Here is a 17695-nt window from a genome sequence, read left to right on the forward strand (position 1 = left end):
GGGGAGACCACCGTTCTCTTTGTACAGGACTGGATGGAGATGGCATTGCTTTTCAATTATTCTTGTCAATTATTCTTGTGGGGATTTTAAGGCCACGTTTAACAATTCAAACTGTTTTTTTTTTTTCCAGCTATGGACCCAAAATGAAAACAACAATAGCAGTTACATTTCACAATCCTGCTGTGATGTCCGTGACCATCCTCCGAATATTTAATGATTTCATTTCAAATATCACTAAACATAAATGGGATCAAATTTAACATCGAATGTCATAATCTTTTACCAATATCAAATACTTATATAAAAGTGTAAGATTGCCATAAAACAATATATTAAGTCTAATCATGTTTGATAACGATCAAGTCACCGTAAATTTTTCCAACTACGGAGTTTTTCCAGTTCAGTAGCAGATACTCTAATATTATTTTTGTAAAATAAATTTCAATCTAAAAGCATTTAAGTGCATTAATTTATTAATTTTGTTGCATTTCTTCCATCTTAATGATAATTGATGTTAATGAGCATTACAAATGTTGTTGAGAGTACTACTATTCATTTTCCATTTTAGTTAGGATACAATGGTTTCAATTTTTCTCTACTTCAAAATCAACATGGGAAAATGTTACTTGATTATTTGGTCACAAGAATACAAACTAAACATGTTGAGAATCAAGTTCATTTAATAGATCTTTTACTTGTCCCTATTGTTGTGAGGCCAATTGCCAAGGCAACGTTCCTTTCTCTCACACTTGCATGTGGTGATCTAATAGTTGAGTTGAGTCACAAGAATTTAAGAAGATTGGGTCTGAAATGGTGTGGGATGTTAGGGTGGTAGTGACACGTCAAGGTTTCTGTCCAAAGCATTCTAACAACACTGCAATTTTAGTAGTTTTGAGCAAGTGTACTTTATATAACTTGTAATCTTATGTTCTCAACTGTAACTGTAGCTTTATTGTGTTGCTCTGTTTTGAGTAAAAGATCTTCTTTCAATGTATGTGTGTTGCCCTACCTTGTGGACTCATCAAGCTCCTTCCACCCAAACCACGGGAGGTGGGGTTGGGGAGATTTTGCTGTCACTTTTTAGATATTTGTCTCATTTTTAAAACTAATTTTTGCCTTATTTTATCTCTTATCTACTGTTTCAGAGGTAATAAATATGAATTGTTTTATTTTAAATTTATGAGTTACATTGTCTTTTTCACTCAATAAAATCAAAGTTTTAACAAACCAACAATACTTTAAATATTCAATAGGTAATTTAGTAAAAGGTGTAATTGAAGTTATATAATAAATTTATCAATTCTTATAAATTATTTCAAACAATAGACATTATACAACAGTAGAGCACCGTGTTGTTCTTTTTCTGCAGATTTCTAGGAAAATAACGCAAAACTAAAAAATAATCTCTTTTATTAATCTCTCTCTGATTAATTATAGCCTTTCCTCTTATTTCACTTTCATGCAAGATATGTGTATGTATAAAGTATTTAAAAAAATATACAATATTTGAGAATATGATAATATTAAGTATATACAAATAAAGTAAAAAAATGTCTCTTTCAAATAGGCAAACAAAAAGGAAAGGGATATTAGTAAAGAGGAAATATTACTGACATCTTTTAATATAGCTTTGCTATTCATCACAATTGGATTTCTGCAGTGAGCTACCTGATATGCTGAATTGCTGATGGACCGGTGGAGTAATTTGTTTTCCTAGCTTTTTTACTCGTGTTTCTGTTTTTAAACAGATCTCCTCTCCCTTTAATCAAGTTTCCTAATTTCACTGCTTTAACTGGCCAATGGACAGCCTTCAATGTAGAGGTAAAATAACCCCAGAGCTCAGTTTCATAATCCCTCGTCCTAGTCGAGATTGCTAGTCAAAGCCTGTTACAACACATATAAGAAACACTCCAATAACAATGCTTGTAGATCAACTAGTGATTGGTTGCTAATATATTGTTTACAAAATCTACAAAACTAACAAAAAGTGTGAATAAACCTGAACCAAGAAAGACAAGGGTAGTGCAAAACCAATCCTCTCTAGAATAGAAGCTCGACACTTACAATTAACATTCCCGATACTGGGACACATTTTAGAAAAATATTATTCGAGGTAAATACAAAGCTCAACAAAACACTTCATTTTGTATAATACAAAGCCAAATGGCCGCGGAAGAACAGGGTGAAAACACATGACTAAGAAACACAAAGGCTTTGATGTTAGGCCAAGCAGACGAAGGACCCCGTGGACACTTTAGGTGTTTCAGCTCTGCAACTAAATTCCTAACAGGTGAGGATGTTTCCTCTTATTCTAATGGAGAGAATAAATCATTATGATCAATGAAATTGGTGTTGGATTTCATTTCTGGTTTTGTTCTACCTTCGCTCGAATCTTTTGCTCCAAAACAGATATCTCAGTTTCAAGGTTGAACATTCTATTCAAAGCATGCATGTTCTCCAGTGTCTCACTAAGAGTCCGATTGTCATTCCCATCGCACCTTAAATGTTGCATTGGACCATGAAGCAACTTATTCACTATACCCCGACTAAGATCATCCACAGCCCTCCGAGTTTTTTTAGGTATATCATCACCCATCTTAGATAAGCATCTCTCAAGCTCAGCGAGCCGGATTCTTTCCGCATAAGCCCGCAATTTTTTAATAGTAGGGACAGTTTCCAGCGAGTCCCTCCAAGCTTCGAATTGCTTAGATTCTTCAGCAATGATTGTCTGTGCTTCCATTGCTTTTCTTAGGCGATCCTCTTTATTGGCAGCCACAACCTCTTTAAGGTCATCAACATTGTAAACTCGCACACACTCAAGGTCTGAGACACATGAACCCACATTCCGGGGAACAGAGATATCAATGAAAAAGCGATGGCCTCCAACATCTTGACTTGCAGGAGGAAGATCTTTGACATGACCTTTCAAGAATAATGGGGTTTCTGATGCAGTACTGGTGAAAACTACATCAGCTTCACCGGCACAGGTGAGCATTTCTGAAAGGGGCTTGTAGATGATTTCAATATCCTTCAGTTCTTCGCGTATTGCAGCAACTCTCTCCTCAGTTCTGTTGACAACAACCATCTTTTTGCAACCTTTTGCCACCAAATGTTTGATCACAAGCTTTCCCATCTTTCCAGCTCCAATAACCAACATCCTGGCATTATCAAGTGAGGCTTCAGGTAGTTTCATAAAGGCCAACTCAACAGCAGCTGAGCTCACAGAAACTGCCCCGGAAGCAATGTTAGTCTCAGTTCTAACCCTTTTACCAACAGTAATTGCATGCTTGAATAGCCCACTGATGTTTCTCCCAAAGCCGTTAACTCCTTGTCCAACTTTAACAACTTGCTTAACCTGAGCAAGGATTTGACCTTCTCCCAAAACAAGAGAATCAAGACCAGCTGATACTTCAAAAAGATGTTGTGTGACATCATTGTTGTAAAGTAAAAACTGGTGCTGGCTTAGCTCTGAAACAGGGACAGAACTTGTCTGCAAAAAAGAACAGGCATGTAAATATTTAATAATGCGCTACAGATAGCATCTGGGTAATAACTTGACACTTACTTTTGACATCCATTCCATGACTTCTTTGATACCACGATGTTGGGACACTGCAAGAACATATATCTCCATTCGGTTGCAGGTGCTCAGAACAGCTGCTTCTTCAATATGATTAAGACTACACAGCTCTGCAATAGCTCTAGGCCATTCTGCTTCTGGAATGGCAAGTTTTTCACGCATTTCCACAGGTGCAGTGTGCACACTGAGCCCAATGACAATAATGCTGTTCCTTTCCTTTGTATACCCTGTTAAAGTTAATTACAAATTATTTAGAAGCTGGAACTAGAAAACTTAAGATAATTAACCAGTACAAATCAACCAATAAAAGCCTTTGGTGTAAACATCCCTCTGGACCTTTACCTCAAGTCCCAATTCCCGAAAGCTACAAGTCTACATAGAATATAGTTTAGGCGTACAATTCCAGTCATGAAGCACAAAAGCCCAATCACTTGGAACATTCCAATTCCATTTCGTTTTTTCCCTTTTTAACATTAACAGAAAGAACCAGTAATCAAATTGAACACACCAATGAAAAAATAAAAAAAAAGGGAAAATGCTACGGTGCAAAACTCAATCCTTGAATACTAATCGAATAGCGAGGATATGGTTCCAGGTAACGCTGCAATTTTTGTAATATTTCAAACAGCACAATCGCCCAGCAAAGATAATTTCAGAGAAGAGTATGTGAAGAAATTCTCTGCAGTCCTACGACTAATGCCCGGGCTTAACATGACCTTAAATACAAGACCAAGTTTAAAAAACGCGAGAATGTTTTCATAAAACAAAGAAAAAAGACAAACTTGGGCGGAATTACGGGGAAAAGGATCGAAATGATGGGGAGAAAAGGGAATACCGAATTAACGAGATTACGGAGGCAATAAATAAAATGTAACGTTAACTGGACTTACTATCAGCAGCAGAAGTCTTGAGCTGCTCAAGAGGGGAGAGAGAGGTAGCATTATTGGGAGCAACCGATGCATCAGAGGGCTGAGCGTCGCAGCGAACAACCCCTCTCCGAAGGAAGGTTCTTCTGTTATGGGGAAGAAAAGCGGTGTGTAACGTCCTTGAAGGAAATTGCGAGGAAGAGGAAGAAGAGGATTTGAGGAAGATGGGCTCAAATTTTGCAGCGGAGAATGTGGATGGAAGTGCCATTGTGGCGTGAGAACCCTAACCCTAAAAAAGAACGGAAGGGGAATTGAGGTGGAAGATGTTGAAGGGGTAATTGTGAGAGAGGAGGGACACAGGGTGAAGGGAAATGGAAATCGGAAGAGGGCTGCAATGTTGACCCTCCTCTCTCTGTCTCTCTCTGTCTCTCTCTGTCTCTCTGATTTGGTCTTAGGCGTGTGGCTTTGATACGAAAAGAGAATGCGTTTGTGGGTTTGACTCATATAAGAGATTTCTCTGACTTCTCATTGGCGAGCGCTGCGCATGCTTTATCCACACTCCTTTCTCTTCTCACTTTTCTTCAACCAATTCTTTCATCAGATCAGATCAAAACACTCTTTCTTTCTTTTAATTACTGCAACACTTCAATTTATCAAACTCCTTTCTATACTTCATTAATTTGTTTTTTTTGTTTCATTTTCGTTAAGACAATGCAACCGTTTTAAACAGAGGATTCATTTCTTTTGGAGTAAAAAGAAAACTTCTTCCCTCAAATGCCTTCAATTTGGGCGGCAGAGTTTGTTTCTTTTTCTGTTTTTTTTTTACCTTTTTATATATTTTAAATACTTGCATAATGTAAATAATGACAACTATTATTGTACTACTCGAAGGTCTAATGTAATCTCGGAGGTCAAATACATGTAATTACAAATGGATCCATTTGTTAAAAATGGATCTTATTAACTTAATTACAAATGTGTCCAATTGAACTTCTCTTTTGGAAAGAAAACAAAAGAGAGAAAAATGAAAATAATAAATTGCAATGGAATACTTTTTTACATTATTTCGGTTATTATTAATAATTTTATTTATTAATAGGACTATTATTCTATTTATTTATTTATTGTTATTATTTAAAAAATAATTATAATTGATTATGCTGTTATCAGTGAAGTTTTTCTGTAAATTTCTTCAATCATTTGGGGACTTCTAAATTTTATCATATTTTGTAAAATATTTTTACATATTGCTATTATAAATAATTAATTTTTCTCAGTCTTTTTCTTACGTAGCAGCACGTCACTGAGAAATCGAGAAACATGATTCCTATAAACATAAAAGGGTCGAAGATGTACTTTGAAGACAAAATAGTAGATTTGTTCCTCAAAATTTTCTAAATACTCCTTTATAGAATAGTCACTTTTCTTGTTTCCTTTTACCACCTTCATTATTAGTGTCACCATCTTACTGTCATCACTAAACCTTTATAACTGACATCATCACTAATTCCACCATCATTTGCATGCCATTTGTTACTGTAAAAGAAATTCATTTTAATATTTGACATTATTGTTCTTCCATCTCTGCAAAGTTATACACTTTTTTATATAAGTAATTCTGAAAAAAAAAACATTTTAGCCCATGTTATTGTTTAGAAAAACATGTGGTTGGTCTTCCCTGTCAGTTCCATTATCACCAAATCGGGACAAACAAAATGAAGCCAAAAAATACATCGGGAAGGTAACAAAAGGAAAATAATCTCTTATATAAACTAAATTGTATAGAATTTTATGAAGACGGTGACCATATTAAATTATGACGTGAACCAAAAATTAGAGTAATAAAATATAGATTGGAGCAAATAAATAAAGTATTGAAATACATATTATTTAACAGATGTGTAAAATGTCCCATCCTTGAATTTATGATTTGAAGGCACCTAAAATGTTTGGTAAGAAGTAATTAAGAATATATTGGTTGGAGTGATGATGTTGAATTGAATCTGCAAGAACAGCAATGAGTTTCCATTTATAGGAAAAATAGGAGATAGATAGAAAATATTAAATGGGAAAATAGGGAAGATGAAGTAGCAGACCCCAGCAAGTTGATTCAGAAATATGAGTCCAACTACTACCCCAGGCTATGAAAACCCAACATCTGTATATGAACTAACTTTCTTTATGTCTTAAGCATTTTTCTCTGCCTTCATCAGATATGCTTCTACACATGTCTTTCTTAGCTCTGTTCTTCTCAACTTTGTGTCAAATTATGATTATGAGATGCTTTAGCTTGACATTACCTTCATTCCATTTATGTGCATACTCTGGGGTGCATCCCAAGATAAATTCTTCACCTTTCAGTTTACTTCTCTTGCTGTCTGCAACAGATCTTGCTCCTCTCCTCGCCACTTGCTTCCAACTATCAACTATGCACGACCTACACTTTCGTACGGGAATTCTATTATAATACTCACTTTCTTCGGATTAATATTCTCACTGTTGCCCTGTTCTATCCTTTCATTTCTCTTCTGCTACTATCTTAATTCAATTAATTATCGTTAATCATAACAATTCATTACTGTTAAATGTACAAAGGTGTTTAAGAGTTAGTGCCAAGGCTAGTCCAAACAAATACAAATTATTTTTTTGGTCATTTTTTTACTAGCTGATTTTCTTATTGCAACTTACAAAAAAATTACATTTGTATAATTACTAATAAATACAACCATTTTAAATTTAATTACTATATTTATTATTTTATCCTGTTTGGATAAGTTATATTAATTATAAAGCAGAATTAAATTGTGAGAATATGGGAAAGATCTTTAAATAGGAGAAGAAAAAAAAAGCAAAAGTGATTTTTGTGTCCAAAGATTTATGGAATATAATTGATGTTATTGTATAGAAATAAAAACATTTCATGATACAAATTTTATCTTATAAATTTATATAAAAAACTTTATTTTATAAATCAATTTTATAAAATTGAATTAAATTTAAAGTTATTTTTTAATACTTTATTATAAAATCAATCTTCGGATTAATACTTGCTAGTTTTCAGTTGTCCCAGCCTCTGCCAAAAATAAATCACTCTCATTTTAAGAATTGACCCTTCTACCTGTTATGAACTAATTGCGTTTTAAGGCAAACTTAAAATTGTTAAAACTAAAGCACAAGAGAACAGAAATAACACACACACAATCAATTAAGAAAAGGAAAGACAAAGATGGACAAAAGAATTCGACTTTCTTCTTATTACGGACGAATAATAAAATAAAATTTGAATAAATTGATTTACTACATTGAATTGGATTATTTAATTTTTTATATTTTTGTTGAACAATTCAAACCAAACTAATCATATTAAAATTTAGTTTCATTCGTTCGAATGAACTAAGTTCAATGTGATGCATTAACACAAAACTCTATTCCAAGAGAAAATGTGATTTTATTGTAATTAACTTACCTCATCTAAAAAATTAAAAAATTAAAAATATACATGTTAGCATATCATAAAATTCCAAAAAGTAATAACAAAAAGAGGAATATCATTATTTTGGTTCGAATTTATTAAATGTAATTTGTTTGCTTTGAGTTAAATATAATTAAACTAATTCAAACATTGGTTTGGATAATCCAAGTCAGTTTACATTCTTCTTCTAATTTATCAAAATTGTACTCTTTTAAGGGCTGAAATGATTAGAATATTAGATACCTGTTTCATCGGCAATGAAAACTACGTAGTAACTTGTCTGTTTCATATGCCATTCACCACAAAGGGAGAAAGTTAAAGTTTTCCTGGTTTTTTCATTCTACATCCAAAAACAAAATTATTTATAACAACTAAACCAACTCCAAAACCAACCAGTCACACGAGTATGGGTCTACAAGTTTCTAGTAAAACTAGTTGTAGAGTTGGTGAATGCAAAGGCAACACAGGTTTATGTATTATTCTCGTAAATGATTTTCCTAGGGAAAAGGGTTTGTTTACATATTAACAGCTCATGATGGATGTTCGGATCGCATACAATTTATCAGAACAATATGGAGTTTACCGATAAGCTGTGTCGCCGATATCAGAAAATGAGAACACTGGCATTGTAGTAATAATGGTGAACAAGGGATAGCTTGAATTGAAACCACAAAATAAGTCTTGTAACAAGGAATTGCAGTTATAACAAAGAATTAGAAGATACAAGGGAAGAGGGCTGCAAAAACAGGAATGAAGTCAAACGCGGCCGGTCTATATATTAATCAGGTAGCCAAGGCCAATCTCATGCTGTATCATATTTTTTGCCAACAAATCAGAAGAACACTGAGACACCTCTCTAGACTCTACATTGCAGAATAAAATATGGTTATAGAAAAAGGCAGCAATAAAGACAGAAAATTGCTGAATTATACAAATAACAAACTTAAGTGCGTTGAATATTTCTTGGTAAGCAATAGAGAGAGAGCGAGAGAATCAAACAAAGGCAGAAGCGAGAAGAGAAATCCAAGTGAATAAAATTTAGAAAGAATACTAGTCACAAAAGTGATCAACAAAAAACTTGGTCCAAGTTGACCCAAGCTTCATTTTCAGATAAGTTTCAAATATACCTTCATTTAGCCCATAAATTAATCATCAACACAAAGGAGAAACCCTTTTCAACCGAAAACTTGACTGAAAATCAAGTTCAGATAAAAAGCACTCATGTTGCATATGCAATATATTTTAATTTGCCAGACTACGTCAATATCTGCGGTTTACATAAGGAAAATCCTGTGGTCATACAGCTCTTCTTATTTCCCTTGACCAATCAGGCAAAAAAAAACCTGAGTTCTACTTTTACAGTTTCAGCAAGACATGTGATTAACTAAGATTCAGTTGATGTGGTTGCGTCATCTTTGTGCTTAACCATACCAGAATCCACAAGAATGGGAACCTCAGCTGCAAGCCACGGTGCAAGACCTAAGCAAAGTGCATGAGCAATACCAAATCTGGGGCTGTAAGGAAAACCAAGAGCATAAACATATCATTATGTAAATTCAGAAAACATTAAGAGGATGCTCACTAAAATCTCTTATAAAAAAATTAATCACTTAACCCCAAAAAGTAGGCTATTTATCTACAAAAAAGATTCTACAGCTTTAAATCATTGTTAGGTCACAATCATAACGAAAATATCATAAAACTAAATAATCTCAAATCACTATTGGAACACAAGTCCTGAAACAGAAACATTAAGCCCCACAACAATATTCTGCTAAAGTAAAATCAAGTGTCATATTAAGCTATCTTGATATACACTTGCATTAAAACTCAAGATGTTCAGTAACGTGAATGAAGCAGAACGAATACCTTATAGATGCCTTATCCAGCTTTAGATATTGATTAATCAACAAAAACATTTGACCAAGGATCCTGATTGATTATTGTTGGAATCTTAACAATCCTAATTATTGCAATCACAATAGTTCCTAGTCTTCAAATTTGGGTTAGACTCAAATTCAACCGCAAAGCTAGCTCGTATTGTGAGGGTTGCCTCTCACATGCATTATTTAGGCCATATCTTCACTCGACATGAAAATTAGGTTTTTTTTCAATACACTCCCTGCCACTTAACGCTATTGTGTTTGGTGCATGGATATCATACACAAAAATCAGGTGTTTTTCAATACACTCCCTCCCACTTAACACTATTGTGTCTGGTGCATGGATACAATGGAAGGTGGCGCAATAACAAATCTATAACAGACTTTAATATGGAATTTGAATGGGACCTTACTAAACCCCAAAAACCAACTCAGGATGAGAATTGTCCCCAACTAATATACACTATTCAGGTACTTCAGTCAATGTGAAACTTAGGTTTTCCCAATACTCAATTCTTGTTGGTTCATTCCACACAACTTCCACATTGAGAGCAGGTACTATTATCACTTTGTCAAATTCTAATAAAAACACTTAAATTATATATGTGAGAAATGGCACAACAATCCCTAATAAACTAACATCTAGTTTAGTGTAAAATCCCTTCGCCATTTTTCATTGGCAACTCTGTAGGTTAGTCACCACGAACATAATCATAATCACAATCACCAACAGGATGAGGTTAATTTCATATGGTTAGTTGAGAAGAAAAACGTACCAATTTTTGGCCCAGAGTGGCTTGAAGTGCACAGTCAAGCAAATCTTTCCACCCCTGTACATCTATAAAATAAAAAAGGAGGGAGCAATTAAAATTTTGTTGTCGGAGACAGAAAAAGGAGGAAAGGGAAAAGAAGGAACCTTTTGGGTTTTTCCATCCAATTGAGGGAGTTCGAGTTCGGGGGCGGTGGAAGGGTAAGTGACGGGGATATCGAATTGGAGGTCGAATTCGTACTTGAGGAGGTTGTAGACGTACCAGCATTTACCGGTCCAACGAGTGCCTTCGGGATTGGCGGCGGAGATGCGGAACCAATCGTTGTCGTTGGACTTGTTCATCTGCGTGTAGGCTATGAGAGACTTGTACTCCTCCTTCAACCTCTGCGTCCATGCCGCGCCGTCACGAGGACCCGCCTTTGTCGCTAGCAAGGGGATCTGTGTCAGAGTCGACTTCGTGTTCGGGTCCCAACCTTCCATCTTTCTCTCTCTCTCTGCTTCAAACGTACGCTGAATTGCCTTCAAATGACGATGCTGCTCCTTCGCTCTTTTGTTCAGGTAAACCAGGCTATAAATGTAATTTGATTTTAGTTTAATGTTTTTTTAACTTAATTTAAATTTGTCATTATATACAGTTGTTACAAATTATATTTAATAATATATATATATATATATTTACCATAAATAAACCAATAAAAATATTATTCCAAATTTATTATTTATTAAATTTGACTTTATACTTGTAAGCCAAGAGGCGTGTCTTTGTCAGATATACTTGTAATTTATGTAGCGTTGATACGAATATGAGCACCGACACGACACGGATACGGACACAGAGATACGTATCATAAATGTAGGATATGAGACACAAATCTATAAATTATATAATTTTTTAATTATATAAATTGAAAATAAATATATTTATGTGTTAAAGTATGTTTGAGATTCTTTCGGGAACATGAAGATATTTTTCATGATGGGTTCAAAAGAATTTTTTTTATTTTTTAATCATAATAAAAATTTATACAATAAATTTGAGTTTTTAGAAAATTATTGTATTTATACCTTTTAAAATTGTGTTAGAATCGTACTAAAATTTTCAAAAATCCAACAATTGAACACTTCAATGATAAGTGTCATATGAGTATCATACGAGTGTCGACACCGATACGTGTGTCCGACACGGATACGCCATTTAAGAGAAATGTCTGAGCCTCATAGCTTGTAATACATTCGTAAGACACCTACCCGTGAAGTGTCTAATTCAAAAATATTTGTTAGATTTGTGACAATGGTTTTAACACAATCTTAAAAGGGATAAATACATAATTTTCCAAAATCTCAAATTTATTGTATAAATTTTTATTATAATTATAAAAATAATAAACAAATAATTTTAAATTAGTCATGAAAAACATCTTTCTACTAAAAAAACTGAAACATAATTGTGTACATAAATCTTTATTAACAATTTATATAATTCATAATTAATATATATATATATACTCGTGTCCCCGTGTTCTACATTTAAAAATTATATGTATCTCCATATCTGTGTCGTATTAGTGTATGTGCTACATAGCTTGTGACTTTAGGAGTTATTATTTTTATTGTAAATTAAAATAATTCTTTTAAATAAAAATAAATTAAGATGTCATTTTTCTGTAGTAGTATTTTCTTATGATTGTTTTTAGATATCTTGTACATTAAATTGAATTTAAGATTTTTAAAATATTTATCAATAATTAAATATGAATGTATCATTATATAAATTGTTTATTGTAAAAAAATATAATTTATTATTTATTTATTGTTGATTATATTTATAACATAATTTACGAAATCAAAAACATGTATATTCCAAAAACATGCATAACATTTAATTACGCAAGCTGAACCGTTATTCCAAAAAGTTCAAATAAGATCTAAATTGTCATGCAGTCATAATTTTATGTATTTGTCTTGTGGGGGAATTTTTATTCTTGTGTTATTGGTTTCGATTGATAGCTTACTTTATGTCACTTTATTTTTAAAAAATTTCCCTGTTTTTATATTTAGGTTAAATTATCTTCATATTGTGATTATATTTAGGTTGTTTATCATTTATTTATTATTATTCATTCTCTTATCAATTGTTATTAAGTATATGTTTATTTTCTGTTTTTATTTCAAAAATCTTAAATATCACGATTAGTATCTACCAATAAATTTTAATGATTTTTTTATCAGAAATTTTTTTAATAAGGTAATAAGAACATGGGAAAACGGATTATAAAATTACTTGAGCATAATTAATTATACAATTTTTTTAGTATGATAAATCATGTGATTCTTTCAATATATATTCAATTATATGAATTACTTAATATATTATGATATATAAATTACTTAATATATTATGATAAGAACTTCAATTATCTTGTCAATGAGAGAAGATAACAAAAGGATGGAAACATACTATTAAGTCTCAAATAATCTAACTTCTCCAATTACATTGCATTATAATATCAAAATCAACCAAAGAACAAAAAATACCATAATTATCAATGAAAGAGTTTAAAAGTAATGCTTACTTGCAATGGATTTGGCAAGGTTATAAGGTTTGTTGTGTTCATGTTTCTTACCATTTGAACATTGGTGCAAGATGATAATGTCGAGTACTCAACTATATATATGGTATTGAGTTAAAGCTTTCATTGGTTATTCACAACTATAGTCACTGCTTAGCTTATTTTGTGTCATGGAAAAAACAAGACGACAAGTATGACATTGTTGAACTTCATGTTGCATGTGGACTTAACAAGGAAATTATGGGATTTAATCAATGTCAAATTAACTTCTACCTCAAATTTTCACATTTGATAACAAAAATAAACAAAACACTCTAACTCATGAACAACTTTTCATGCAAATCAATCATCATCTATTAAAGGAAGTAATGCACCTAAAATCCATTATTGTGTCTTTATATCTCCACCTATAGTAAATTGTGATACAAACAAAAGCTAAGAGATGCATCACAAGTTATGAAAGGGAATATGATCTATAATAAGTGTCTTACAAAACAAGTAAAATACGTGAAATACCGTTGAATTGTATTTTTAGAAACTTTGAATACTTTAAAAAAAAAAACATGTTTCAACATTTGTTGTTTTCATAATGAGAAGACAAATTATTAGACTAAGAGTTTCACAAACGATATGTTGAATGATGATGCTGAAAAAATATACATTTAAACACCACAAAACAATATTTACTTTAGATGTGTATGTATAAAAAAATCACAATGAAATGGATATAAACAAACAAATACATAATTTTTGTATTTTTTTCATCTCAACATGAATTTATGTGTAGTCTTTCACACATAATGAAGCTTTACTTACCACCATAAGTTTCAACACTCATGGTTTACACACTCGTATTCCTCAATTTCCCTTGGCTAGTATCGACACATGTATTCTTTTACAAGTTTTTCAAGCTTACAAAACATGTGTATTTAACAAATTATCACCCATGTGTTTACGTAGTAATTGTTTATAAAGATTTAGACATATAAGTCCACTATTAAGCGTGCTAGAGTGATGTACATTTCAAAGATAAGCTTGATTGTGTTGTTCTCCTTAAGTTTGGTTTAATTCTCACATATATGATATGGGAGAGCTTTTGCAAAAGGCTTTCAAGATTATACAAAAGTTGTACAGGAAGCAAACTTTAATGCAAAAAAATATATTACTTGAAAGTTTGCTTTAGTTTTTCTTTTATATGAGAAGAAACATACTAGCTTTAAAAGGAAGTTAAATAAATATTAAAAACACTTTAAAAAAAATCGCAAAATAATTGTCAATAGACAAGTTGTGGGTGATTGCCTACTAGTTGACAAATTCTTAAGACGATTTTTGTAAACGAGTTATGAAAAATAATAAAAGTTAGAACAATAGTAAAAGATAGAACAATATACACTTGAATTTTATATTGATTCACCTTAACACTAGATTATGTTTAACTTTCCTTTACAAATCACAAAGGATTCCAATCAGGTAACAATTATACTTATTTTTTATGTCAATTATGACTTTTAACTAATATACATGGACACTCTTCACCATCTCCTTTATTTTCCTCTAAGACAAACAACATACTATTTTTCATCAAGTCTCTTTTGACTTTCCTAATATTGTATTTGTCACTTTTGACTATAACAAATGAATTTATTTTAAATACAATAATAACTTTAAAAGATAAAATATGCAAATAAACACTCTTTATTAAGAGACAATTTCACAAAATGAATGTCTTACAAGGGTGGTGCACTCTTTATGTATTGTTTATAACATGATTTTTTGTTTAGTAGTAAATATCTAAAAGTAATGACACATGCATTATACGTTAATATTTTATAAGAATTTGTGAATTGGTTATGTATGATGACACTTTTATTTATATGTGTTTTGAATAACATGTATGCATATTTTTTATTATGTGCTCGAGTTGTTGCAAGAGAGAGATTAATATATTTTTAGCTAATATAATTTTTATTATACTCGTCTTATTATGTTTTAATGTAAATTTAATAATGGACATCATTTTATTATACTAACAACATTAACTTTAGAAATACAACTTCAAAAATTGGTTCGTTCCACTAAAGATTTGAACTAGATGTCTAAGTTAATATATTGAGTTTGTCGTGTTTTGTTATTATGTTTCATATAGAATTTTTCTTTTTTTTTTCACCAGTATTAATGAGCATAATTTAGAAATTCTACAAAGAAATATACTTAGAATGTTCTCTTTGAAATTCTAATCATATTTATTGAATTTCTTTTTAATAAACATACTAAAAATTAGTTTATTAAATTTAAATATTATTTATTATGATAAAAAGTTATAAATTTTCTAAATTATCTTTGTTTACTTATGTACTAAAGTGTTTTTATTTATAAAGTTTATGTTGTCTTTAATATATTAAATTATTGAGATAAATATATATATATATATATTAAATTGTCTCGATCTAATAAGATGATTTTTTCTCATCTAATCTACTAACTATTACTTGCTTTTATACTTAAAAAATTAATTGGTGCTTGTAAACTTCTTTAATTTTTTTACAATTATGTTTCCTTTACTCCACTGTGTCCACTTAAACATTGTCAATCATCACTTAGAAGCTATAATTAATATTTCATGTAAGACTAGTTTCACTTCAAGACCAAAAATGTTATTAAGGTTTTTAAATAAAAGGAGGTGCAACCAAAATTAGAGGAATGAGTTTTAAAGTTTATTTTTGGACACAAACACTCTTATAATTTTGTAGGCATAATTTGTTTAACCAAATATGTATTAAATTATCATCATGCCCAAACAATAAATAATAGGAATAATCAAGTTTTAAATAATTAAAGAATAAACTTTGATGGAAATGATATGTACAGTATTAATATTTAAATTAATCTTTATTTTTACCAAATGAATATATATATATATATAAATATATATATATATATATATATATATATATATATATATGGTTTGATTGGTTTAAACTTACATTTTTAAGGAAAATCCACTTAATTTACTCACAAGATTTATTAGGTATTTTTTATATGGATGCCTAAATGCTTATTTAATATATATTTTTAATTTGTAATAAAATATTAATGCTTATAAATATTTTAGGTGCCTTAAAGCACAATAATTTTAGTGTCTGTGTAGCTAGATGAAGATGAGTTTTAAAATAAGATGATGTATAGTATGAATAAAAAATAACTGTTATTTTCAGCTATAAATGTACTGTTTGTTAGATTGAAAAAGCAATTATGAGATATTTTATACTTAGTTAATTGATCTATTTATTTTGAACTTATCATAAGTTTTCATTATAGACAGATAAATCTTGTTTAAGTTAGAATCTTAGGAGTTCTAAACATATATTTTGAATGATATTTTTAAGTATGCATAAAAATATGTTTAGTTATTTATTTATTTTTGGTAAAAATTAACCTTGATCATTCTTTTAGAATATTTTTTAAATTTGAAAATAGTGAAAACAGAAAAAGTGAAAGTTATCCTAGAGTTAGAAAATAAGTTATTTCATTTATAAAATCAAGTTAAAGCCCACGTGCTTATAAGTATATTTTGCTTATGATAATAAAAAATAAAAATATAACTGATTTTCTTTTTAATTAACATATGTATACAAGATAGTTATAAAAAAAAAGTTATTTAAAATTTATAATTATAATTATATAATAAAAACACTTTCAATTTCTACTAGTAACGTTTTAGATATTGAAAAATAAAATATTTTTTAATAAATACAAGCATACAAAGGGTAGGCATGTACCCAATAAAGAATTACAAAATCCAATTTCGCTATTAATTGGAATATACTAATAAATATTTTTATGGCCTTTTAATAATGTAAGGATAATAATTTTTGTTTTTAGGATTTTGAAAAAAAAAAGATTATGCGAAAGAAAGTAATTCTACAAATTGATTCCTAATTTTTTTAAAGTAATATTAATTTAAACATCTTTAAACAATAAATTTGAGATATTTGATAACTATTTAATTAAATTGACCTTCATTAGGATCATTATTTTTTTATGATGTTATTACTATGAAGCACATGTTTTTTTTTATAAGTTTGAATTTCACTCAATTTTGGAGGAAGTTGATATTCTCTCAAGTTTGTTTTATCTGAAACACTCACTAAAATAATATTGATAGTGACTATCAATTATTTATGCAAATATTATATTTTTAAAATAAATAACAAATTAATCCTATGTCTCTAAAGGAAGAAAAAAAATATCTGCATGAGAAATAAAAAAAAATCTATTATTACTAACATCTATTTCTTAACACACAAATTATCAGTCACAATAATAGTATTTTCTTTAAAATTTGGGTGTCTTAAAGAAAATAATGTTTGAAGTATTGTTTTTTTTTTTTCAATTTCTTCCATTACTTAAGTTTTTTAAATAATAAATGTTATTTCTTATAATTTAATTTGTTTGTTTAATAACTTACTAAATGAAAAAAATAAAGGAAATGAGAGATGGCGAGATCATTTTCTATTTTTTATTTATTTAAGGAATGAATAAAATTAGAGTAAAT

At 30.3% G+C, this 17695-nt stretch overlaps 2 protein-coding genes across 2 annotated transcripts; both read right to left on the bottom strand.

Annotated features, from left to right (window-relative positions):
- Positions 1-2020: 2020 nt before the first annotated feature.
- Positions 2021-5192, bottom strand: LOC137822754 (glutamyl-tRNA reductase 1, chloroplastic-like). The gene is made up of 3 exons (XM_068627745.1): positions 4471-5192; positions 3566-3807; positions 2021-3490 (listed from the first exon to the last, which is right to left on the bottom strand). Exons 1-3 carry the CDS (start codon positions 4712-4714, stop codon positions 2360-2362), a joined length of 1617 nt encoding a protein of 538 aa, XP_068483846.1. The 5' UTR covers positions 4715-5192; the 3' UTR covers positions 2021-2359.
- A 3929-nt stretch (positions 5193-9121) lies between these two features.
- On the bottom strand, positions 9122-11147 carry LOC137820496 (ubiquitin-fold modifier-conjugating enzyme 1). The gene is made up of 3 exons (XM_068624618.1): positions 10718-11147; positions 10578-10639; positions 9122-9432 (listed from the first exon to the last, which is right to left on the bottom strand). The coding sequence occupies exons 1-3, from the start codon at positions 11048-11050 to the stop codon at positions 9303-9305; spliced, it is 525 nt and encodes a 174-aa protein (XP_068480719.1). The 5' UTR covers positions 11051-11147; the 3' UTR covers positions 9122-9302.
- Positions 11148-17695: the final 6548 nt, after the last annotated feature.

The sequence above is a fragment of the Phaseolus vulgaris genome, chromosome 9, assembly GCF_000499845.2.
Source record: "Phaseolus vulgaris cultivar G19833 chromosome 9, P. vulgaris v2.0, whole genome shotgun sequence".
Classification (NCBI taxonomy): domain Eukaryota; kingdom Viridiplantae; phylum Streptophyta; class Magnoliopsida; order Fabales; family Fabaceae; genus Phaseolus; species Phaseolus vulgaris.